This window comes from Saccopteryx bilineata, chromosome 6 (genome assembly GCF_036850765.1).
Source record: "Saccopteryx bilineata isolate mSacBil1 chromosome 6, mSacBil1_pri_phased_curated, whole genome shotgun sequence".
Classification (NCBI taxonomy): domain Eukaryota; kingdom Metazoa; phylum Chordata; class Mammalia; order Chiroptera; family Emballonuridae; genus Saccopteryx; species Saccopteryx bilineata.
In genome coordinates, this window is record NC_089495.1 from 180,206,996 (window position 1) to 180,231,617 (window position 24,622).

Sequence of the window (24,622 nt, forward strand, 5' to 3'; positions counted from 1 at the left end):
CACAGGAGAAGCGCCCATTTGCTTCTCCACCCCTCCGCCGTGCTTTCCTCTCTGTCTCTCTCTTCCCCTCTCGCACCCAAGGCTCCATTGGAGCAAAGATGGCCTGGGCTCTGGGGATGGCTCTGTGGCCTCTGCCTCAGGCGCTAGAGTGGCTCTGGTCGCAACATGGCGACGCCCCGGAGGGGCAGAGCATCGCCCCCTGGTGGGCAGAGCGTCGCCCCTGGTGGGCGTGCCGGGTGGATCCCGGTCGGGCGCATGCGGGAGTCTGTCTGACTGTCTCTCCCCGTTTCCAGCTTCAGAAAAATACCAAAAAACAAACAAACAAAAAAACAAAAACAAAAAACAAAAAAAACAAAATCCATCCAGATTGATTTCTTGGAGCCATTGCTGGGATTAACAAATGGATCCATGGGTGTCTCTGCTGGAGGCTTTCCCTTTCATACCCACTTAGTCACCACCTCAGTTTGTATATACCCTTGGGTTCAAACAACTGAGGTGACATTAGAATTACGGTATTCCAAAGCAGAAGGCTCCTTGGAATTTCCCAGCCTGATGGCCTCATTTTCAGATTAGATAACAAGGTGGGGGAGTTGAATGTACTAGAGGTCTCAATATTCTTGAACACGAAGCAACATTTAGAAAGTGAAAACCAAGCTTCCAATTAGAGGGAGAGAAAGCAAACAAAATTATCTTAATTTAGAGAGGCTAAGAGTCTAACAGCTTCTCTATCTTCCTCACAAGCTACAACCAAACTGTTAGACACAGTATTAAGACAAGGGTCCTACAGACAGATAAGAGAGCATTCAGCATTTAAATCTGCGTTCCCTTTGCGGCTTTTTTCCCTCTTGGATGCCTACTTTCCATCATGTCATGAAAGCCTCATTCTTCTTCCTAATCCTTCCCAGCCTCCTCTCCCCATCTCCTCACCGTACCTAATTTAATCCTCTGTAAAGTAGATTATTCCGTCTCTTATTTTCGTCCATCAAGAGATGAGTTTGAAATGATTAGTTATTTTAAGCATGACTGCTAATTAAAATAAAGTCAACTTAATAGATGCTTTGAAAACCATGTGCTGTATCGTTTTCTAAAAGTGATAAAATAATATAAAACACAAGGTGGAAAGTACTTATTTGTAAATCTTTGGCTGATGCTACTGTTTCCAGATTCTGAAGGACTTAAGAACATCAGCTCCTTCTCAACTTGGCTGCTTGTCTAGAAGTTTTTGACTCACCAATTAGGAAACCTTATTTTACAGCCAATGGAAATTATAGTAATTATAGTAATATCTCTCTCTCTCTCTCTCTCTCTCTATATATATATATATATATATATATAAACTACTTTAGAATATTTCAAATTGGACAAATTGTGGTAAGCAGCATCAGTAATTGTAACATCAAAGAAAACTTTGGAATCTTTACGTATAAGCTATATTGGAAATTAAATTCTTTATTGTAGAGATTGGATACCATATGGCACTAAGTTAAGACTCTTTGGGAAAACCTGTACAATTACACCTGTGTGTTATATAGCAGCTTAGCTTTTGATATTTCTGTAAGACTATCTTTTATAAGAGGCTACCGTGTTTAAGCAAAAATTCAATTTTTAAGAGCACGGGTTTATAAGCAGCTAAAAAGTCCCAGGGATCTTGAACCTAATAGCATCTCACATTATATGCAACTAAAAAGGGCAATTTCATAAAAGGGTTCTTTTTTCTAGATAGAGGAAAGATATTTTTCTTTGTATCCACTATGGATGTGCGCTTGGATAAAGAGAAAACACAAAGTGATATAAGGCTAATCATATATTCTCCTTAACATATGAAACAGGCTGGACAAATGCAATGTGGGTAAATTGGTTGACTTGGTTCTATTTCTAGTTATCAGAGCTGACCAGTCACGGGTCACTTCCCTTCTAGGGTGGGTAGATAGTTTATTTCCACACTGTCACTCATACAATGGATGGAGTCCACTGTGTTGTTGCAAATAAGATATAAATGTAAAACTCAATTAGCTCTACTATTGTCTAACGTCTGCAGCCCTATTAAGTAATTTGGGGAAATATCATAGAATATTTTCACATATGGTTATTATAATATATGAAATATGTATATATATTAAAATATATATATATATAAACCATATAGTCAACCCATACATATATTAAAGACTTCACCAGCACAGAATAATAGTTCTATCAAGAGTAACATTTTTTTGGTCTAATTGTCTTCTGTTTAAAATTACACTTATTAGTATACATGTTACATTAAGGGTTTTCCTGCAGTAAAACTTACTTTTTGAAATTTCAAATGACTCAAACTTGACTGGCTGAATATAGTTCACCAGGTTAGACATCTCTTCTGTGGCCATGGCCTCACTCCCAGCTGTCCCCTGGAAGCAGAAATAAACATAAATCAGCATTATATTATCTAGGGTTATTTTCCCAGGGCAATGATCTCATGACCCATGAGTGCAGAAAATCATCCCTCCAATAGAAAATACCTTTCATGAGCAAGAAAAGGCAAAGCCTTGGGTTACCCACATGCGGAGTGGGAGCAGGGAAGTTTAGGGCTGGCTCTCAGTGCACCAGCAGCATGAGTCTCCCCAGGAGATGCTTAGAGAGGCAGCCAATCAGAATCTGCATTTTACTACAGTGATTCGAATGCACATGGAAGTTTGAGAAGCACTGAACTACATTTTCTCTGCCACAGCAGGATGTCCATAGATAATGTCTAAAGTTAACCAATCAAGAACTCACTGTAAAATGAGAAAATTAGTATGTGGGTAATCCCCAGATGAACTGAATTTATATTTTAAAATGTCTGCCTTGTGGAAGTGGGTTGGGTTGGCAAACAATTATTGTTTATACTTATGTAAACATTCTTCCTTCCCTCTCTTCTTGGTTCCTGTGTGTCTATTAGGCAAGCAGTACCATATAGTGTACAGATCAGCAGCTTGGGTTCTGAAGCTGGACTGTTTGACTTGAAATCCCAAGCCTACCACTTAGAAGCTGTGCAATCTTGGGCAAGTTACTTAACTGCTCTGTGCCTCAGTCTACTCAATAAACTTAGTATTAAATTACTTCTGATAGCATATAGGGTTTTTGTGAATATAAAATGAGTTAATTATGAGAAAGAGGTCTGAATAGTGCGTGGCAAATAGTGAAATGACAGGTCACTTACTATTATTAGCTATTCCCTATTATTTTGATAGAGTTTTTAGTAAAGAAAAAACCAGTACTGCCGTATTGGCATGGATAGACTTCTATAGATTGAGACAATATTTTCTTCCATTTTAGATAAGAGAATACATGGATACCAGGTCTCTTAAAAACTCCTGCAAGAATATTTTTAATTTAAATGTTAATTGGGAAATATTCATTTGGAAATGAACCATCTAATTAGTAAGACAGTTTTAAAATGATCAGAAATCACTGATCAGAGTTTATAAACAATTAGAGTAAATTTCAGTTAGGAGTACCAGACATTGAAAATTATTACCTGACATTGTAATAATTTTCCTCTCATACATTGTTACAATTTAGTAGGGAAACATAATTTAAAAATTTCCACTAAATTAAAGAAGATAATTATAAAAGGAAGAGTATCAAATATTTGTCCTTAACTGAATTACAAAGATACAAGTGTGGAGACAGAAACTTTCCAACATATTTGAAATCAGTTTCAGTATAATTATTTGACTAAAACTCCTGCTAATACAAAGTTTTAAAGTTCCAATTCACTCTGATTCACTTCTAGATTCTGTGCAATCACTACTTCTGATCTCATGAAGTTAATTGGGATACCTGAGATTATAGTAATAGGTATCTACTGATTCCAAAATACAACAATGGAATAAATGTCATTTATTTCTGACTATTTCTCCAAACCTCTACCTTTAAACCATTTAGCAATCCACTTAAATCGCCTAAAAAATTGAAGCAAGCAGTCAGCTGTCACAAATTTTGAATTCATCCTCTACTATACTCAGTTTGATGGGAGGCAATCTCAACAACATTGTTCATTAAAAAGAACTTTTACAATGCCCTGCTTATGCCTTTACTGATCGAAGTTTGCATCTTCATGTTCAAAGGGGTACCGAAAATTTTGTAATGAACTGTTGAATCTTTTCACCACTAGATGGCAGAGGGAGATCACAGACTATTTCCAGAGGTAGCTGACTAGACCGGCCAATTAGCAGGATGCCTCAGTGACCAGAGATCAAGCCCTAGACACCCACCTCATCCATTGAGGACTTTTTACAGTCATCATCATCATCGTCATCGTCACTCTCCGTATCGGCTTCCCCTGTCAAATTTTAATAACAGGTCATGAAATAAACAGACACACACAGGTTTGAGGCACACATACCATATGCATCACCAAAAACTTCCCTGGAAATTGGTTTTTCCTGGTTTGTTTTAAAATTATTCTTTTGGATATTTAAATTTCATTAATCATGCAAATTATACTAACATTTTGAATACAAATTGTTTTCTAAATTTGATTTGTGAATACCATTTGAAATTTACTTCTATAAAAGATACTTAACATTTTCATCTATGATTTAAAAAAAAAAACACCTGGAGATGTTTTCTCTGAATCTATGTACCCTAATTAATCAATGTTACCCCATTAATATTAATTGTCTAAATTTAAAAAAAACACAAATGCAACCAAATATCATTAGCTTTCTATGGTCTGTGTACACATTCTCTTTAAGGGTCTGTATCACTCTAAAAGAGAGAAACTATCACTTTTTCCTCTTTGTTTCCACCTTGACTCTTCAATGTGGTGCTTGGCCTGTGCTCAGTGACCTTGCAGTTACTTTTCCAAGGCAACAGAGGCCTTCGCAGAAGTCAGGGCAGAGGACAAGAGCCGCAGCAGCACAGCTGACCTCACAACAACTCTAAGGTACCAGCTGTATCCTATGGTTTGCCTGAAGTCTTATTTGAGGAATGCATTCTGGTCTAAAAAAAATGTTCACACAGTATCTTGGAAAATGGTGAAACCCTGTTTAAAAGGGCAGGATAAAATAAGTAAATGTTTAAGATCATTATGCATTATGGAAATCTACCTCCGCCAGACATAATTCAGCTTCACATTCAGCCAATAGGCAGTTGTTTCAATGGGTCGTTTTTCTCTCTGAACATCTGGTGGAAGATTCTGCTAGGTTAAATATTCTCATCAGTACTCTGCCTATAAGAGAGCTGAGGTGACCTCTGGAAATGGTTCCCTATTCACTTGACCCAGAAAACCCCCCAAAATCATGCAAATCATGAAGTTCAAGTCTTTGTGCTCACTGAAAGAACACTTGTGAAATGACCAGGCCATCGTGGGCATGCATATTCGAGAAGTCCCCACGTGTTTAGGGATGTTACTTTACATTCTATCACTACAATGGCGGAGCTGGTGGGTGTGCCCAAGCCAAACATTGGGACTGGAAGCAGGGTCAGTGGCCCAAAAGAGTGCTGAATTTTTCTGCACATGCTTAAATATGCAGAGAGTAATGGTGAACTTAAGGGTGTAAATGTACACCCTCTCGCCATTGAGCACATCCAGGTGAACAAAGCCCCCAGGATGTGCTGCGGAACTTACAGAGCTCATGGGCAGACTGACCCATACATGAACTCTCCCTGCTACAAAGAAAATGAAGAGACAAAACTTATGGCCTGGGAGTAAATTCAGTATAAAATAAATGCTTATGAAAGATTTAAAATATTCTCACTAGTAGAAGGTACTATATTCTTCCACATCTCTAGGCTTCCATAAGACACAGTAATAACAGTTATGTAAATAGATTTTCAAGAAAAATGTGAAGAAGGCATAGTTCTAAATTGATTGATTTGGCAACTTCAGAGTTCACAGGGTATAATGACATGCTGATCCCAGTAGAGGGCATTATTGGCTCAACAAGGTGGCAACTTGCATTGGCAAGGACCTGTCCCTCCTGCCTTCTGAAAGTTAGCTGCCCTACTCATCTGTATAAATGACAGTGTCCCTTGCAGTGTCCTCCAAGAAGCTTAGAACCATTTTCATTTGGCTAATGAAGTTGAATCAATACTGAATGATAGCAGTGAGCAAAATATTCATGAACTATCTTTAGAGGAAAAAGAATTTTGGCACCAACAAGACTTCTTATTTATGGCTTATATATTGTAAAAAAAAAAAGCTTCATACAACCACTTTATGATGCTTATATTGTGTTAGTTCATAAGGTAAATCTATTATATTTTACATAGAATACATATTCTATTAAAGATATATTCTTTTAGGAGGTTGACACAACATTTTATAAACAAATTTGTTGCCCCACATAACTATTTTTTTGTTTTATAATTAGAGAGGGGATTCTTTTATTGCCAAGTAATTTAAAAGTTGTTTCACAGAGCCTTCTGCACAACGTTACATGGGACACAGCAATACACCAGTCATTCCAAATACCCCACCAGGTCATTCTTTGGTTATATTGGGGTGGGGGAGGGCTGTCTTTCTTGCTCTATGAGCAGGGACCTCATTTCTCCCTTATAAGTCTTTGGAGGGGCCTTGGAGGGGTCTTCTTGAACCATAAATAAACACCTTATTTTATCCTAGTTTTTAAAGATAAGTATACTGACGAAGAGCTGAAATCTGGAAGAGGCACCTGGCCAACCAGGACCATGAGAAGTAAATTAGCTCTCAAATAAGAACCATGTTATGTTTTTCAAGTTACTTGAGCTCCCAATACCAAGAACATCTACAAACCAAATGGTCAATTAGCAATGCTCTTTATCCAGGGGCCTACCTACAAATTGCGCTGTCCAAAATTTTCCATTGAAATAAATAAAGATTGCTCAACAGTCTATGGGGCTAGTTTAGGAAATCTACCGAATTGCTAACAGATTGCTGCTCTTTCTCTGTATTAAGCAGTAACATTCAGTGCCTGTTAAAATTGGTATTTGTATTATGCATCCCGTTAATAAGAGGCACAGAACCGCCGTGAGAAAGGCAGATGGTAGACCAAGCTCCCACGTGCACAGGGAGACACGGTTTACTTGCTAGCATTCAAGGGATGGAACTGTCCTAGGGAACAGGTGACCTGCTAAGGATATTCATTCCAAAACTTCAAAAAGAACATCCTTACAGAGAACAAAAGTTATTCTTGAAAAAAGAGGCAGAATTGGGTCATAATGTTTGAAATACACATTCAATAACTACCAAAAAAACCATTTCAAAGATTTGTATAATGTCTGTTGATTAGAATTTTAATCTAAACAGAAAGAATTGACAATTGGCATGAAAAAAATAGAAGAGATAAATCACAGTCTTGGGCAACCTTTTATTTCTTGATGGTCATAGAGTTTATATATATTTTTATTTTTAAAATCTTTTAATTGCCCGATGATAGGTATAGAAAAGTACAGATATCCTATGTGTACAGTGCAGTGAATTTTCACCAGTTGACCCAGCCGTAGTAAGCAGTACCCAGACCAAGAATCAAACATATAACCAGCCTCCAGAAGCCCCCTTGGGCTCCACCCAGTCACTTCTTTACTAAACGTAACCATTTCCTGACTTCTAACAACATAGATTAGTTCTGCCTGATTTTTGTCCTTTGTATAAATGGAATCGTGCAGTACTTTTAAAATCTGACTTGTTTTGCTCAAATGATGTTTCTAAATTTCAGCCACACTATTGTGTGCAGCAGTAGATCATAATGGCTCTATATTCTTCCCCCGTGTGAATGTACCATGATTTAATTCTCTGTTGATGAGCATTTGGTTGGTTTTCAGTCTGTGGCTATTTGGAATGGTGCTGCTTTAAGCAAGTCTTGTACTTGTCTCTTGGTGAATTTATGTACATATCTCTTAGGCCTATATATATACCTAGGGATGGAATTTCCTGAGGCATACAGGGTGTGTATATTCAGCTTTTGTAGATACTGCCAAACAGTTTTCCAAAGTGACTGTTCCAATGTCAACTATTTCATGGAAGAACTTCCTAGATTCAAGTTTCCTCCATTCTTCCACCCTCCAATCGGGAGATCTTCCCAACGCACTTTCCGGATTGCCAAGATTCTTTTGACTAAACTTGGAAAATAAAATTAGACTAAATCACAAATTACTTGAGAGGAAAAATGGGTGACTGCTTAGAATTCTTTTCTCATCAACCACAAAAATCTATTTCAAATTAAATCTAAAAGGAACATTATTAATGTCAAGCATCACCCGGTAGCTTTGATAGATGATTCAAGTAACTTTGTGATTTCACATTTTAATAGAGCTCTTTAAAATATGGATACATTGAATTGCCCAGAACACTTCAGCATCATAAATGAGAACACATTCAGTGAACATCTTGTGCCCAATCCTATAATTAATGTCAAGGGATCACTGTCCTTGAGAAGCTTAAAACCTTGAGGTCACTTCCAAGATTCGTTGGCTTATGTGGTAGCCAGACTCATGGGCTCCCCAAACTATCCAGGCCCTGTGATGATACCCCATGTCCTGTGAATACACCACAGGGGGGACTTTGCTGAAGAGACTAAGTTAAGGTCCCTGAGATGAGGGAGATGATCCTGGATGATCTTGCTGGGTCCAGTGTAAAGACATGAGATATTAAGAACAGAAGTCCTGTCCTGACTGTGGTCAGAGGCAGATATGATGACAGAAGGGTCAGTGAGCAGTGTGACACTGCTGGCTTTGAAGCTAAAGAAACAGGGCCATTAGCCAATGAATATGGGTGGTCTCTAACAGCTGGAAAAAACATGGAATAGGATTCCCTAGAATCTCCAGAAAGGAATGCAGCCCTGTAGCCACCTGGACATTAGCCTGGTGATGCTACATGGACCTTCGGACCAGATCTGGGGGATAAAACAATTGTGTAGTTTTTATGCCAACAGCTTGGCAGCAGAAAAAAAAAAAGAAGAGAAGAAGAAAAAAGTCAATAAAGTTTAGATCTCTGCCCACACAGAAATGATAGAAGTATTTCTAAATGAATTTTAGAGCAGCAATTCTTAAACCCACACAGAACAGGAGACAGACAGCCTGCCAGCCCCTTACCGGCTCCGGGAGACGAGGGCTCGAACACGCTGGAGGAGTCGCTGCACGTGTTGGACGCTTGTTCTGAGAGCTTCTTCTTGCTGCTTCCTTCTAACGACTTGTGTGATTTCTTCTTATTTTTCACCAAAATTTTGTACATTAAATCCATAGGACTTGGAAGAGGAACTCCAGATTCTAGCTAATGGGGAAAAGAAAAAAAAGCACATTCTTAAAAAAAAAAAAAAAAAATTACTCCCCTTTCCAATTCTCTCCCCAACCCCCAGGGATAGCTCTGGATACCAAGAGTTTCTAGGTTATTGTTTACTAACAAGAAGCTGTGTTTTGCATGGGGCTAGCTCAAAGCTCTCGGCTTTTTCACATAAGAGGTATATTCTATTTACTCATTTTTTCCCACAGCGAATCCACGTGAACGAGATCATAGAAATGCACCAGCAGATTTGGTGGGCTAACACGACGTTCCGGGGGGTTTCCAATGGACCATCTAAAGCCAACCACTTTGCTTTTGGACAGATAAGGAGGCTCTGGCCTGAATGTTCAAAGGAGGGAAGCCAGTTAGAATGTGGCATCTGCCAGGAAGAGTTGGGAAAGACAGGCAGGAGCTTCCAAGCAAGCCCATAGGATCGACTTTTCAACGCAGTTTAAAAACAGCAAAAGCTGCATCCTGGCGCCAGGCACTTATGCTGCAAACTCCCGGGCATCAGCAGAAGAGGACCGGGCAGCTTCTGATTTCCTTGCAGCCCTGATTCAAGCTTCCCTTGCCTGCAAGCCTTATTTCTACTTTTTCAAGTGTGCACCTCTCGCGGGAAAACCCATTTGCCGTGAGAGGGTAATTAGACATTGAACCAGAGAGCAGGAGTGCAAGTCCAGAGATGGGCTATTTTTAGAGAGTGTAGTGAACTCCCAATGAGCTGGGCCTGTATTCTTTGCTTTTGCTGATTCTGGGGACTGGTGGGGAATCAGGTACGGATGTGGGGAGACTTGGAGAAAGGGTGGAGGTTGGGAGAGGCCACGTGAGGGGGTTTCTGCTGCTCTCCCTCCCACAGCAGGATGTTACCACCAAGAGGCACAGGCAGGGACACAAGCAGCAGGGACAGGCCCAGGTGTCACTGTGCCATCGGCAACGGCCCGTGTTGCCTGCCCATTTCTCTCAAAGGGGTGTGATGAGTTTCCCTGGGAGGTCATCAAAGCCCTGTCCCCTTCCTGTCTCTGTGGGTGCTACAGTCCTGACTGGGTCACGCCTGGCAGGGACAGAGGGGCAGGGAGACTGTGGGCCCAGGTAGGGAACGGAAGTCTCCCACCCCCAATGACAGACATGACTGGTCTCCTGTGGCCAAAGGATTCATTCTCAACTACATAATCTTATTAAGAAAGATAAACGTGAAAAGGATGTAAGCAAGTCTCTGCCTACTTCCAATCATAAATAACATGTGTGTTCCTTCAGGGGATAACATCAAAAATACTTACCGGGTATTTTTCCAGCGGCTCCATGAGAAGGGCATCCCCAAAGATCAGTCGGCAGTACTCCGCCATCTTGGCTTGCTGTTTTGGGCTAAGGACAAATGAGAAAGAGGGAAGGAAAAGAAGGAGGCTTATTCAGAGGCTAGACAAGGATTACTTAGTGTTGTTAATTACAGAAAGAGGTAATACCTTCCTCCTACCCCTTGGGATCGGTTTTTATCATTCAAAAATCCTTTGTTTACTATCCCGCTTTAGGAGAATTTTAATACCACACTCTGGGAGATGGTGGAAGATATTCCTAAGGCTGAGCTGCACAGACATGGATGGGTTGCCTGTCACTGGGTTCTTGAAATGTGCCAGAATTAGGACTTAGTCCCTTTCGTTTAACTTCCTGATCCTAAGTCAAATGCAAGATGTGTGGGGGTGAAATTCGTTCATGACTTCATGTGAATTCTTGAGTGAAATGTGTCCAACCAACAGAGAGAACTGCACTGCGGAGGTTTATAAGGAGGGAAGGGAGAACAGGGAGGAACTGGGATGGTAGAGGGACAGAGAAAGAGAGAGTATCTCTAAATGTAGAAGAAAAAGGGCAGATGGGCAGAAGTGTGTCCACTTGAGAGAGGGTCCTAGAGAAAAGATAAAAGCAGCAGGCACCTTGGAGAAAGGTGTTTGCAGCTCTTACGTGCAGAACAGGGAAGCACAGTAGGTGTCAGCCCTACTGTGTGTCTGTAGGCGCCTGCTCTGGATGAAAAAAAGGCTGGAGCTGCAGTGTTTGATGATCTGAGCGCCAGGATATCAGCCGCTGCAGATCTATAAAATAGAAAGGACGAAACTGTTCTTGGAAGGGGATAGTGGACGTTGAGAAGATGAAGCGAAATAATGGTTGCAAACACCTTTTTAACATTAAGAGATCAGGGTAAAGGCAAGATGGTTCCAGTCAGACTAAAGGAGTCGTGAGCCCGCTAACAGAGCAACACAGGCAATACGAGGGAACATCCGTATTCTTTCAATGTTCCTGTTTCCTTTGACCTTTTAGAAAGCAATAAACTTTTTTCCTCATTCTGTAAATGTTAACTATCATTATAAAGGTATCCAATTCCACCAGCTTTATAGACTGTGATTTTGATCTCCAGGCTGCCAAACTCGATTTTCAATAGCTGTCCCTACGTGCAGCAATGTTGACACATTTTAGTAGAACTGGGACTGTGGTAAAAATAAGCTAAGTGATAAAAAGCCTTCTTTATACAGTTTGAATTGATTATAAATGCGATTATTTTCCTTCCCTCTTTGAAGACATGACTGTTAAGCCTGGACTATAGACTGGCCCTTCCTGGAAGGCGGTTTGTTTTGGGTGTTCAAATCATATTTCAATGGTCCACAGGGAAAAGCACTCTTTTTTTTTTTTGTATTTTTCTGAAGCTGGAAATAGGGAGAGACAGTCAGACAGACTCCCACATGCGCCCGACCGGGATCTACCCGGCACGCTCACCAGGGGCGACGCTCTGCCCACCAGGGGGCGATGCTCTGCCCCTCCGGGGCGTCGCTCTGTCGCGACCAGAGCCACTCCAGCGCCTGGGGCAGAGGCCAAGGAGCCATCCCCAGCGCCCGGGCCATCTTTGCTCCAATGGAGCCTCGCTGCGGGAGCGGAAGAGAGAGACAGAGAGGAAGGAGAGGGGGAGGGGTGGAGAAGCAGATGGGGGCTTCTCCTGTGTGCCCTGGCCGGGAATCAAACCCGGGACTTCTGCACGCCAGGCCAACGCTCTACCACTGAGCCAACAGGCCAGGGCCCAAAAAGCACTCTTTAAATCCTCTTTTTGTAAAAAAAAAATATATATATATATATATTAATATATATATATTTATATATAATAATATATATATATATAACACCCTCATATTTTGGTGGTCAAGTGAGGTTTCTGGGGTTCAAATACGAGCCTGAAGTCACCGCTTTCTTGGAGCTGCAGAGAGGCAAAGGGGAAAATCACAGAACTCGCAAATCTTTACATAACAACCTCCCAATTCCTCAACCTGCCCTCTGGGTCCCTAGGAGATAGTACTGCGTGGCTTACACTGCCCTGAGAAGACACTAAGGCATTCCTCAGCAGTTTCAGAGGAAAACCAGCCAATCAGAGAAGCAGTCCTGAAAAACACTAGGGGCGCAACTTATTAGAGCTTGGCCAGGCAGCTGGACATCCTCAGTTCAGACACCTTTGTTCAAAGGATAACTGGCCCAGGGCTCAGCCAAGCCAGACAGCTCCGGGCTGTAGCTGAAACAAGTCCATCTGTGCTGGGCCCACACGGCCCAGGTGGCACAAGAGAAATCTTCCAAACCCTCCACGTCATGCTCACAGACTGAAGCTATTCAATGTCACAGAGCTTTGTTACTCCCAGGGTGGTGAACGGACCAGCAGCATCAACAGTGCTTGGAGCTGCTTAGACAGGCAGGGTCAAGGCCTCCAAGGCAGATCCTGAACCAGAATCTCTGAGGACATGAGGCTCGGGGTCCGTGCCTGAACAGGCCTCTGATTCTGACGCATGCTCAAGTTTGACAACTGCGCTGGTCAATTCAAGTAAGCCAACAAGTGCTAAAGTGGGGATATTGTTCTTGAGTTTTGGAACTTGGGAGCCACTACGTAGTTCCTTTGAGCAGAGACCTGGAGGGAACAGGGTTCTGCCCTGAGCCCTGCTTGCAGATTTCTCAGAGAACCATACTGCCACCATTTGAGAGTAATGTTGCAGGTGCCCTTCGCAGGTAACTGGAGAATTCCTCTCCCTCTGTCCTCTGTCAGGCTGTCTTCACTCAGGCCCCGAGAAGGAATTTTCTGGAGCAAACTATTACACTGAATTCCACTACAGAGTCACCCAAAGCTGTTAATGCTACAGGCGGCCGGGCTTAGTTCCCAGTCCCTCTTCACTGCGTTGGGAGTGAAGGCCTGAAACCTGTATTTGGCAACAAATATGCAGGTAATTCCCGATGCAGGTGAGTCATAGTCTGTGCTGTGTAGAACAGTGTGCTAATAGTTCATTCAAATCACCAGGCTTCTTTAGAAAATGACAATTCATAGTCAGAGTCTAGAGGGGAGGGAGTTCGAGTCTCTGCATTTTGAACAAGCTCCCCAGTGATGCCTATGAAACTGGTTTATGGATCAACCACATTTTGTAGAGCAAGGAGCTATGTCTGATTTAGATTTGTAAAAATCTGCCTCGAAGGCAACAGAGATGGAGAGAACAAGAGGTAGGTGTCCAAGAAAAAAGCAACGAGTGCTATTTGGTAATCAGGCAATTCACACTGTCCACAGGCACACATACCCACCCAACAGGAAACTGAAGCAGACCAGAGAGCTAACAGAATAGAAGACATCACTGAAAAACAAACCAGCTTTAATTGTGGGTCAGAACTGCAGAAATGAAAGGCATTCAGATCGCAATTAGAGAGGAAAAAAAATCCTGAAGCATTTAGAGTATCAAAAGAGGCTACTGGAGATGAAGGAAGAAAAAATATTCACAAATACACTTTGAGATTCAGATCATAGCAAAATATCTGGACATACTAAAATACCTGCAGTATTTTAATAAAGTGCGGGCCTCTGGCCAAGTTGTCAGTTTTCTGACTGAGAAGCGTGCCCCATTTCACGGGGTAAATCCTGCAAGGTGAATGGAACCAACCTCCTTCTCGGTAGATGAGCCATCTAAGATGCATGGAAATTAAAACTCTTGTCCAAAATCTCACATTGTCTGTGGCTGAACCATGGCAAGAGGTTACTTTGCTAGATTTCGGCATGGAATTCTACTTATGAAAGAGCTAGTTCACAAATTAGGTGGAGCATTAGAGTTAACTAGGACTTTTCGAAGTCTTATTTCTAGAAATTTGCATGCAAGAGTGGTGGTGGGGCTGAGGAATCTGCAATTTATGGGGTTCTGACTGAGCACGTGAACAAGGATAAGTTGCCAGCAGTTGGGGGCAGACTCCCCTCTGTCATTGATGAAGAGGTGATTTCAGATATTTGGAAAGAAAACCAGAAAACCCAGTAGGTTTTATATTTTTCCAGTGTGAGTTGGTTTTCATTCAAAGGATCTGGGACCAGAGATCGGAGCCTGTCATTTTGTATCCGCAGCACGCAGGAGAATAAAATGGTTCACTAGAGGTGGCAGATAGATTGCAGACGGCTTTGGTGAGTGTGTCCTGGGTCACGGTGTTGGGAAGGATTCTGAGGTTATACCTAGGTTGAGTGGGAGAGCGTGGCAGCTGATGAATTTTGTCCAACTCCCTCTTCCAGCAATGAGGTCAGGTGGCCCCCGTGTCAAGCCTGGAGTTTACCAGCAAAGGGAATGCATATCAGTTTTCTCTAGGAGTGTGACAGTTCTCCCAGGAAAGAACTGTGGCTCAGCGATTTTTGACATGGGCAGCTCAAGGACAACGGAAATATGAAGCCAACAACTTCCTCCCACAACAGAATTTGGGTGTCTTTGAATTCCACTGCCATTAGATTATCTCCAAGGTTTGAGATAAATAGCATGGCATACAGAGGTGGCTTTCCTGTTTTCTTTTGTTATGTGTGAATTATTAATGAACTTTTAATAGCTATATCCCATTTTTAAACCAGAAAGAGCAGTATTATGGCACTGTTGTTTTTGCTTTATGTACAGCTCAGGTAGGATTTTCATGCACAGCTTTGGCTCTTTGTAGGACTGGTGTTAAAAGACTGCAAAACAAATGTCCTGAGCATTTGCAGGTAGTTGCCTTTGGGGTTCTCAGATGTCTTTACTTGATGTTTTCAAGACTCATGAGCTTCTGCTTAGTGTGGGGGATGGTGGTGATTAACTATGTGAGTTTTTGAAGCCAGACTAGCTGGATTCAAATCCTAAATCTATTGTGGTTTGGCTGAATGGCCTTGGGCAAGTGACTCACCCAATTTGGGCCTCAGTTTCATCCTGTCAAATAAGAATGATCACAATAATATTTATTCTTAGGAGCACCTGGGTTTGTGGTGAGGGTTATGTGAGCTTATGCTTGGAACGCTGCTCAGGACATAATAAATATTGGCTGTTATGCTGGGGGTTGTGTTAGTTATTGACACCTTATGGGAGAGCTCAATGTAGCAGCTGTGATAATCAAGAATGAATTTGTAAATTCTGTAAATAGCTTTTCACTTTGTCTACTTTACATAGAAACATTTCCTGAAGAAAAATAAATGTGCCACATTTGGAGATATTTCTCCAAAAAAGAAATAACACATCAACATGGCCGGGAACTACAGTGCCTGGAAGAGAGATGCCAACCTATTGTTAGAGCCTGGTGACAAACGGTTGGGCAGAGATGAGGAAATGCGGCAGGAAAGTCACCTGTAAATCAAGGCTGTCGCAGCACATGAGGTACTGAACGCAGCGACGAAGGAGACGCTGCTCCCTTGATCAGAAGAGAAACGGCAATGAAACAGAATACATTCTTTTCTCTTCCATCGATCCTCAGAAGGGTTAGAAACCCTATGTAGCAAAGGATGACATCATCCATTGGATGACTGTTTTCTAATGAGACAGAATCATGAGCTGGTAAATGTAATATGGATTTCCTGAGGGCACACCAGTCGTACAGAACAATGATAAAATTGGTCACCTCAAAATAAGGTCCCTCACCACACAGACATTAACAAATGATCACATTTCACTACTTAGAAATTCCTTAAGCTGAAATGTGGACCTGAGCAGGCTGCTTCTTTAAGACGTGCTGAAGTGAGGCATGCATGAAGATTAGCTGGGCAGAGGAAAGTGGTGACCTGCAAAAGACTCGCGGTGAGGACGGGAAAAGCAACATCCCGTGTGAGCCAGATTAGGACAGGTGCTGTTGGCTTGTAGAGAAAACTGGCTCAGGTCCTCGAAACTAAAGAGGACGACTCCCCTCGTGCTGGTTTGAGCAGTGACGGCCACTACTACAGAGTCTTCGGGCATTAATTCCAAGGGCGAGAATTTTAGTTTCTTGAATTTTGATTCAGTATAGATTAGAATTTTTCATTTTGGAGCCCTTTCAATTGAATAGGTACACAATAAACTAATACCCACGTATTCAAAATAAATATATCTTCCTCTAGTCCTGGGTCATCAGATGAATATAAAACAGCTAAGTCAGAACTACCTTTTCTTTGTGAAGCCCAGCAAACAGGGCAGGCTACTTAGAAATAGGAAAGTATTTGCCAATACTAACAAATGAGAAAACAATGGGAAGAGGATGGCGGGAACATCTGGTGGCCTGAGTTCCACATAAGTGCAAAGAGGCAGGACAGAATCCACAGCTGTCCCTGCACCAGCTCTAGTGTGTACAGAACTGTCCCTTTTCGCCTTCAAAACTGACCATCAATTTGCATGCAACAGAAGCAGCTAATGGAGAAAGATGATGAAACTCGCCCCCTGCAATACGGAAGACAGGTGTGGTATAAGAAAATATGTTCCACTGCATCATCAACAGAGGAGTATTCAACTGAAAAAATCCTACCATGGCAGGAAAATAGATTCCACAAGTCCAATGAATTATTTCCATGTACATGAGATAAAAATGAAGGAATTCCATCACATACAGATGAAAACATGTCACTTAATTCATAATGTAGTCGAAGAACACCATTAGTAATGTCAAATAATTTTACATCAGATGAACAATTATTAAATATTTCCTATTTGGGAAAAAGACTCCCTATTGAAGGCGCTAAATACTTACGAATCCACGTGGTTCTCAAACGAAAGGAGAATTGGGAAAGGCGAAGTCTTAAATGCACACTCCGCGATCGCTTCTATCACTTCCTAAAAATGAGAACACACATAGAGTCAATACGCCAGAAATTTAATGTGCGCATTTTTTTCCTTTGAGGTTACACCCATTCATATGTTATAGTTATTATTTGGAAAACTGTATGACCTGAAATGTCCACAAGGGATTGTGAAGGCTGATGGACTGTAAATTTTCTGACTCTTGACTTAGCAAGGTTAAAAAAAATAAATAAAGAAAGAAACTTAAACTAAATTTTGGTGGAAGGGAGATGTAACTATGAAGAGAGGGAAATGGTTCTATTTGCTCATTACTTCAACTTTTTTTTTTTTTATCATGAAAGGACTCTAATATGGTAAAAAAAATTTAGACAAGAGAAAGCAAACATTTTACCCATTAATTCACCCTTTGAAACCCAACCACTGTTGGCATTGGGACATTCTAGTTTGTTTTTCATGCATTTGTATAACTTAGTTTTGTTTTGTTTTGTTTAATTTAGAGAGAGAGAGAGAGAGAGAGAGAGTCAGAGAGAGGGATAGACAGGGACAGACAGACAGGAACACAGAGAGATGAGAAGCATCAATCATCAGTTTTTTGTTGTAGCACTTTAGTTGTTCATTGATTGCTTTCTCATATGTGCCTTGACTGGGGGGGGGGGCTACAGCAGACCAAGTAACCCCTTGCTCAAACCAGATGAGCCCATGCTTAAGCTGGTGACATCGGGGTCTCGAACCTGGGTCCTCGGCATCCCAGTCTGATGCTCTATCCACTGCACCACCTGGTCAGGCTATACAACTTAGTTTTAATTATAGTAAATACTCTCTGTATTTTTTAACATTGTTATCAGGATATAATTCACCCATTTAAAGTATACAGTGACATGATTTTTAGTATATTCACAGAGCTGTGCAACCATCATTCCAATCTAAGTCAGGACATTTTTATCACCCCCAAAAGAAATCATGTACCTGTTAGCAGTCACTCCCTCCTACTCCCCCATTCCTGCCCCAGGCAACCACTAGTGTACTTCTGTCTCCATAACTATGTCTAGTCCAAACATTTCTCATGGATGGAATCATATATATGTGGTCTTTCATATATGTGATATCTTTCATTTAGCATGCTTTCATTCATCCATGCTACAACATGTGTCAGAACTGCAGTCCTCAATCTTGTCTAAAGTGAGAAGCGAGGAGGCAGAGAGCCAGACTCCTGCATGTGCCCAGACTGGGATCCACCCTGCAATCCCCCTAGGGCGATGCTCTGCCCATCTGGGTCTGTTGCTCTATTGCTCAGCAACCAAGCTATTTTAGCGCCTGAGAGGAGGCCATGGAGCCATCCTAAGCACCCAGAACCAACTTGGTCCAACTGAACCCTGGCTGTGAGAGGGGAAGAGAGAGAGAGAGAAAATGAAGAAGGGAAGGGGTACAGAAGCAGATGGTTGCTTCTCCTGTGTGCCCTGATGGGGAATCAAAACTGGGACATACACAGGTTGAGCCAATGATGTACTGCTGAGCCAACTGGCCAGGGCTTATATTTTTTGTGTGTGTATGGCATAAGCTTTAGTGTCTATATAGAAGTCTATGGAGTAGCAGTATCACAATTGATTTAAGCATTCCCCAGTTGTGGGACCGACATTTTAAAGCTACCATTCAAATAATTCTACAAAGAACATCTTCATATTTTTTTGATAGTTTGAATTATTCTGGGAATAAATTCTCAGAAGAGGAATTACTGAATCAAAGAATATGAATACTTTTAAAGTCTCCTGCTTTTCATCTTCTTCAATGACAAGATTTCAATGCATATTCACCATCCTTTGGTATTCTACATTCAAAATATTTTCCATATTGAACGGGTATTAAAGTGGTGCCTCACTTATTTTTAATTATATCACTCTCAATACTATTGTGCTTTTATATATTCAGACATTTGTTTTTATTTGCATTTATTCTTTTCACAGTCTCTTTTCAAGTAGGGAACTCCACTCTCATTCCTTATGCTTGAGCCTTTTCACTATCTTTTCTACCTCCCTTTATATCCAAGCCAGACTACCTTTCATTATATCCTGGCCCCAGACTATAAATAAGGCTTTCTAATTCTGTGCTACATTTGCATATATCCTCTAAGAAGGATGTGCTCGTGTGGAGCAAAATAATCACGGTCACCATTTCTTAGCAGTGAGTTCACAGATTGCCTTTCATACATGACCAGTTTAACTTTTACAAGAGTTGATGCCATCAGAAATAAGTGCACCATAAATAGCAAGCTACACTAAGATTTTAAATTCTTTATTTTATTTATTTGAGCGCAGGCCCAGGTTTCAAAAAGACACATGCTTTAGTCCTACTCCTTAGTTTTCCAAGTTATATGACCTTGGGGAAAATCACTTACTGCCTCTGTGCATTGGTTTATTGACCTGTAAAGTGGCGGTGATAAACTTTATTCCACAAGCCTGCGGTGAGACCTCATTAGGAGACAGTAAAGCGCTCAGCTTACGATGGGCACATATTCTCAGATCAACTAAGGTTACTTACTTACCGGTGTCTCTCTCCCCACCCACCTTCAACCTTCCCTTTTAGACTCTTACTAATACAAACAATATGTATCATTAAATGAGCATTTATTATGTTCCAGACACATGTCTTATCTCACGCTATAAACATTCTATAAGAAAAACATTACCCATCATTTTAAAGATTATAAAATGGAGGCTCAGAGATATTAATCAATTTGTTCATGGTCACACAAAGGAGAATCTGAGACACCCAGGAAAGTTTGTCTGACTCTGGTGTATATTCACTGACATTTACAGTAACTTTCCTGCAGCTAATGAATGTAACCATCTATGAGCAGAGTCTTCATAAAAACTGAGGGTAGAACCCTGGCTGGTGAAATCAGCGTTAGTGTGTCGGCCTGGCATGTGGAAGTCCCGGGTTCGATTCTCGGTCAAGGCACACAAGAGAAGCACCCCTCTGCTTCTCCACCCTTCCCCGTTTTCTTTCTGTCTGTCTTTCCCTTCCCCTCCTGCAGTCAAGGCTCCATTGGAGCAAAGCTGGCCCGGGCAATGAGGATGGCTCCATGGCTTCCACCTCAGGCGTTAGAAGGCTCCAGCCGCAATAGAGCAATGCCCCAGTTGGGCAGAGCATCACTCGCTGGTGGGCACGCCTGGTGGATATATGTGGGAGTCTGTCTGACTGCCTCCCCCCTTCTAACTTTGGAAAAATACAAAAAAAAATACAAAAAAGAAACAGACAAAAAAAATCCTGAGAGTAGATATAATAAAGAAAGGGAATGGTAAATGCTACAAAGGGAGAGGATAAATTTTGATCATTTCATAAACTCGTATGTATTGTATCAGCAAAACACATTAGAGCTATTCTTTTTTTCTTTTTTTTTATAACTTTTTTTTTTTTTTTACAGAGACAGAGAGAGTGAGTCAGAGAGAGGGATAGATAGGGACAGACAGAGAGGAATGGAGATTAGAGCCATTCTTGCTCAATTTGTTGTTCTCACATCTTTTGATTCATCAGTAATTCTGTCCAAAATATATTCAAAATGTAACCACATCTTAACACCTCTACCAAAGTTATCCTGATCCCAAAATCTTTGCAGTACCTGCTATGGTAGATTTTATCACCACTCCCACATTTCATTAATCCTTCCTGTGAGATCCTTTGATAATAGGCATGGCCACATGTGTGGCCATGAAATATGTGTGCAGTTGACATGTTCTGCTGTTGATCAGTGTCTCAGGAGCCTTCATGTAGTTCTGACATTTCTCTTCCCCCTGCCACGAGCTTTGTATTGTTACAGATTGGGGCTATGCTTTCTATGTGGGTTGCAGACAATATCAGAGCAACAGCCAACCTCTAACCTGAGCCAGAAAGAAATCTTTGTGGTTCTAAATTACTGAGATTCTGAGTCTCTTGTTACTGCAGCAAAACCTTGCAGAGGCTGAGTGGTACTTACCTGCTTTCCTGGCTTCTATGTTTTCCCCGCTATTCTACACCACAGCCAGAGTGATGGCTCCTGAACACCAATCAGATGACTGCACTTCTTTGGAGTGAAACTTTCTCATTAGCTTTCCACTTAACAGAGCAAAATTCAAATTCTTTATCAGATCTGGCACCTGCTCTCTCTCTAAATTCATCTCCTTTTCCTGTTCACCCTTGGTTACCCCGATACAGTCCACTGACCTTCTCTTGCTTTTCCTTGAGAACACCCAGCATGATTTCATCTCTTTCATTTCTGTTTATCTTTGTTGCTTTTGTTAGGCACACTCTTATCTGAAAGCCAGGCTTACTTCCGTAATGGGGTAGAGGTGGTCTCCGCTCAAATGTCACATAACCAATGTCCTTCCTTCCACCACACTGCTAAAAATGGCAAACCTCTCGCCCTCTTTTCCTTCAGTACAGCTCCTGAGCTGCAGTGTGCGTTTATTTTGGTGTACTTCTCCCCACTAGAATGTAAGCTTCTTGTAGGTAAGCACTCCGTTTTCCCCGCTGCTCTGTCCCCAAGGCCTAGGAAGTGCCAAGGTACATGCTAAATGGTCATTAAATATTTTCAAATAAGTGAATAAACTCTTAATGTTAGTAATAGAAGTGAAACATTTATCTACTCGTGCTCCAGTTGTTCTTCTATGGGCTATGTCAGAGGTCAGCACACTTTTCCTGTTAAAGACCAGATTGTAACTATTTTCAGACTTTGAAGCCATTTGGTTTCTATGGAAACTATTCCACTCTGCCTCGGTAGTCCCAAAGCAGCCACAGATAATGAGTAAACATGATTGTGGCTAAGTTCCAACTAAACTTAATTTATAAAAACAGGTGGCGTACTGAATGTGGCCTGAAGTATACGGTTTGGCAACCTCTGGACCACTCTGACCACTGGCTTAAGTAAAGCTTAAAACTTGATTGTAACCAAAGGTACAGGTAATTCTGGATTACAGAAGCCTGAATGTTGACTCCATAGGCAATAGCCTGGTTAGCTTTAACATGTTCATGGCTAAAATTCGATTCAAGGTTGGGTCTTATACAGAAAGAGAGAGCCTTGCAGACATAAGTAAAATGTAATTAAACTTTGATAACTTTCTGATGATGGTTGTTGTCTTTGGCTGTTGGAGAACGGTTCCAGCAGCCTCTAATAATGAAGACTGATTATAGACTCTCTCCAATGACAGTTAGACCTCAAAGGGAGTGAGACCCTGCCCCCTCTCCCTTAGAAAGTGGACATTCTCCTCCAGGTCAAGGGCCTCTCTCTTTATCTCTGACCAGTGAAGCGGGAGCGTTTTTCTGGGCCCGCTCTTGGACCTGCAGAGAATGCATGTCTCTGTCTTGCTGGTTCCTGGGTCTGATCATCTCTCCCCGCAGCAGAGATGCAGGTGGGGCCGGAGCTGCACCAGGGCCCTGGAGTTCCTAGGGCTTCCTCCCATGTGTCCCCACTTCTCCCTCTCCTGCCTCTGGTGCCGTGCACGTCTAGTCTTGTGCACTCGGCGAGGACCTGCATTTGCAATAGGTCCTCTAAGCTCGCCTGTCATACCCTTCTCAGCAACCTTGGGGGTCTCTAACCAAGGCTGGGCTGTGTGTCATGTGCTGCTCATTTTGGCCTTCTGACCTCTTCCTTGAGCTGTATGGACATCAGGAGGGCCTCTACCACGGCAAACTTACAAATGTCTTAATTCAACAACCCCCTATCCTGATTTAATAACTCCTCACATAAATAATAACACAACCATTCTATTCATAGAAAGAAAGGTAAAGTGTGACTTCTTGAATTTCAGTTATAGTATCAGTAGCTAACATTTAGAGAGTACTCACTGCAGGGGTTCAAGGAACGTCCACTTGTTAAGTAGCATCCTTGAGCGCTGTCAACAACCCTGGGAGATAAGCACTATCATCTCCATTATGCTTACAAGAGCGAGGCTCAGACTGGTAAGGATGCTTCTCCGGTAAGTGGGGAAGCTGATCCTGAGACCCCGAGGTCGGCTCCAGAGCGGGGTCCTCCCCTCCACAGTTGCTTTCCATGCTTTCTCCTTTTTCCCCTCCCATCGCCTCCCCCTGCCACCTGCTGTCCATTTCTCCCAACTCCTCCATAACTTTAGCCATCAGCATAGGAAACATTTTTGAACCTTTAAAACCAAAGAAAACGAGTACTGAATTTCATCTAATAAGTTTAACTGGGAGCACTTAAAAAGTCCAAAAGTTCCATTGTAGAACTTTTGTTGTTTTTTTAATGCTGCCTTGAGATGGTTTGCATAGTGCACAAGATCAGCCAGGGTATGAAAAACAGTTACAGGTCGAAAGTTCCGTGCTTTCCTATAGACGCTGTCCTCAGAGGGCACTGGCATGTGACAGCACCTTCCTGCACGGCTGCTCCTTATTAAGCCAAAACGGTTTCCAGAGACTGCTAACATTGGGTTCAATAATCTATAAACCATATGGCTCAATTACTAACCTCCAGTGAGAAAAACTGCCCTTGAAATCCTTTATCCTTGACAGGCAACAGCAGGGTGTTTTTGATATCCATTTTATGTAGCAGTTAAATTGCATTCTCAATTATTATTCCTCTCAGAGAATGAAGCTTTATTGTCAGAAATGCTCCATTTAACCACACACTCAAATGTAATATATTTTCATCCTATATGTTATCGCATTACCCAGTACTCCACCTTGTACAGCTGCTGCTTACAAAGTCGCTGCCAGAGGTGGGAGACAAGAGGGCAGTTTGGATGGGGATGGGGATGGGGATGGGGTGGGCTGGCGGGCGTCCCCTGTGGGGAGGAAGGAGACTAAGCCGCAGCCGAGAGAATGAAGACCCAGTGGCGAATGACTATGTCACGACCATCAGGAAGGCTGAGGCAATGAGGTGAGGAAATAGAAGGGCAGATATATGGGGTAAATAATAAATAAATCCACGGCGCAAAATAAAAAGCTCTCCAGAAAGAGGGTGAATTACAGCCTGTCCCCTTTCCCGGAACATAACCTTTTATTTTGGCTCGTAAAATAAATAGTAGGTAACTGCCAATAGGAACGCTCGCTTTTAGGGATATATAGCGCAGGCGCTTTCCTGATTCCAGAGGCTGAGAGCAGATAAACCGTGTGACATAAAAACGACAAACTCTGACTATCAGTTTATTTTCCTGCTGTAAAACACTAGATTCTGTGACTACAGAATATAGTCTAATGGGACTGCGAAGGTCAGGTGCAAATACACAGGGTCGACCACACGGGCAAACACGGGGAGTATCTTTTCACTCCCCTCCACTAGATGGTACATGGAATTTCACACGTAAACACAGACAAAGACAAAATTCACTTACCTGGTCAACAGAGGCAAGGAAGACTAAAATCGAAAGCTATGCTT

The 24,622-nt window shown here is 41.8% G+C and overlaps 1 protein-coding gene across 2 annotated transcripts in view; it reads right to left on the bottom strand.

Moving 5' to 3' along the window:
• Positions 1 to 24,622, bottom strand: part of PLCB1 (phospholipase C beta 1) — a 688,569-nt gene that overhangs the window by 148,080 nt on the left and 515,867 nt on the right. For both annotated transcript variants that reach the window (XM_066234441.1, XM_066234442.1), the window contains exons 12-16: positions 17,210 to 17,292; positions 10,504 to 10,588; positions 9,040 to 9,217; positions 4,239 to 4,306; positions 2,294 to 2,390 (exon numbers count right to left, since the gene is read on the bottom strand). In XM_066234441.1, coding sequence (XP_066090538.1) covers positions 2,294 to 2,390; positions 4,239 to 4,306; positions 9,040 to 9,217; positions 10,504 to 10,588; positions 17,210 to 17,292 — 511 coding nt within the window. The remainder of the gene's footprint in view (positions 1 to 2,293; positions 2,391 to 4,238; positions 4,307 to 9,039; positions 9,218 to 10,503; positions 10,589 to 17,209; positions 17,293 to 24,622) is intronic.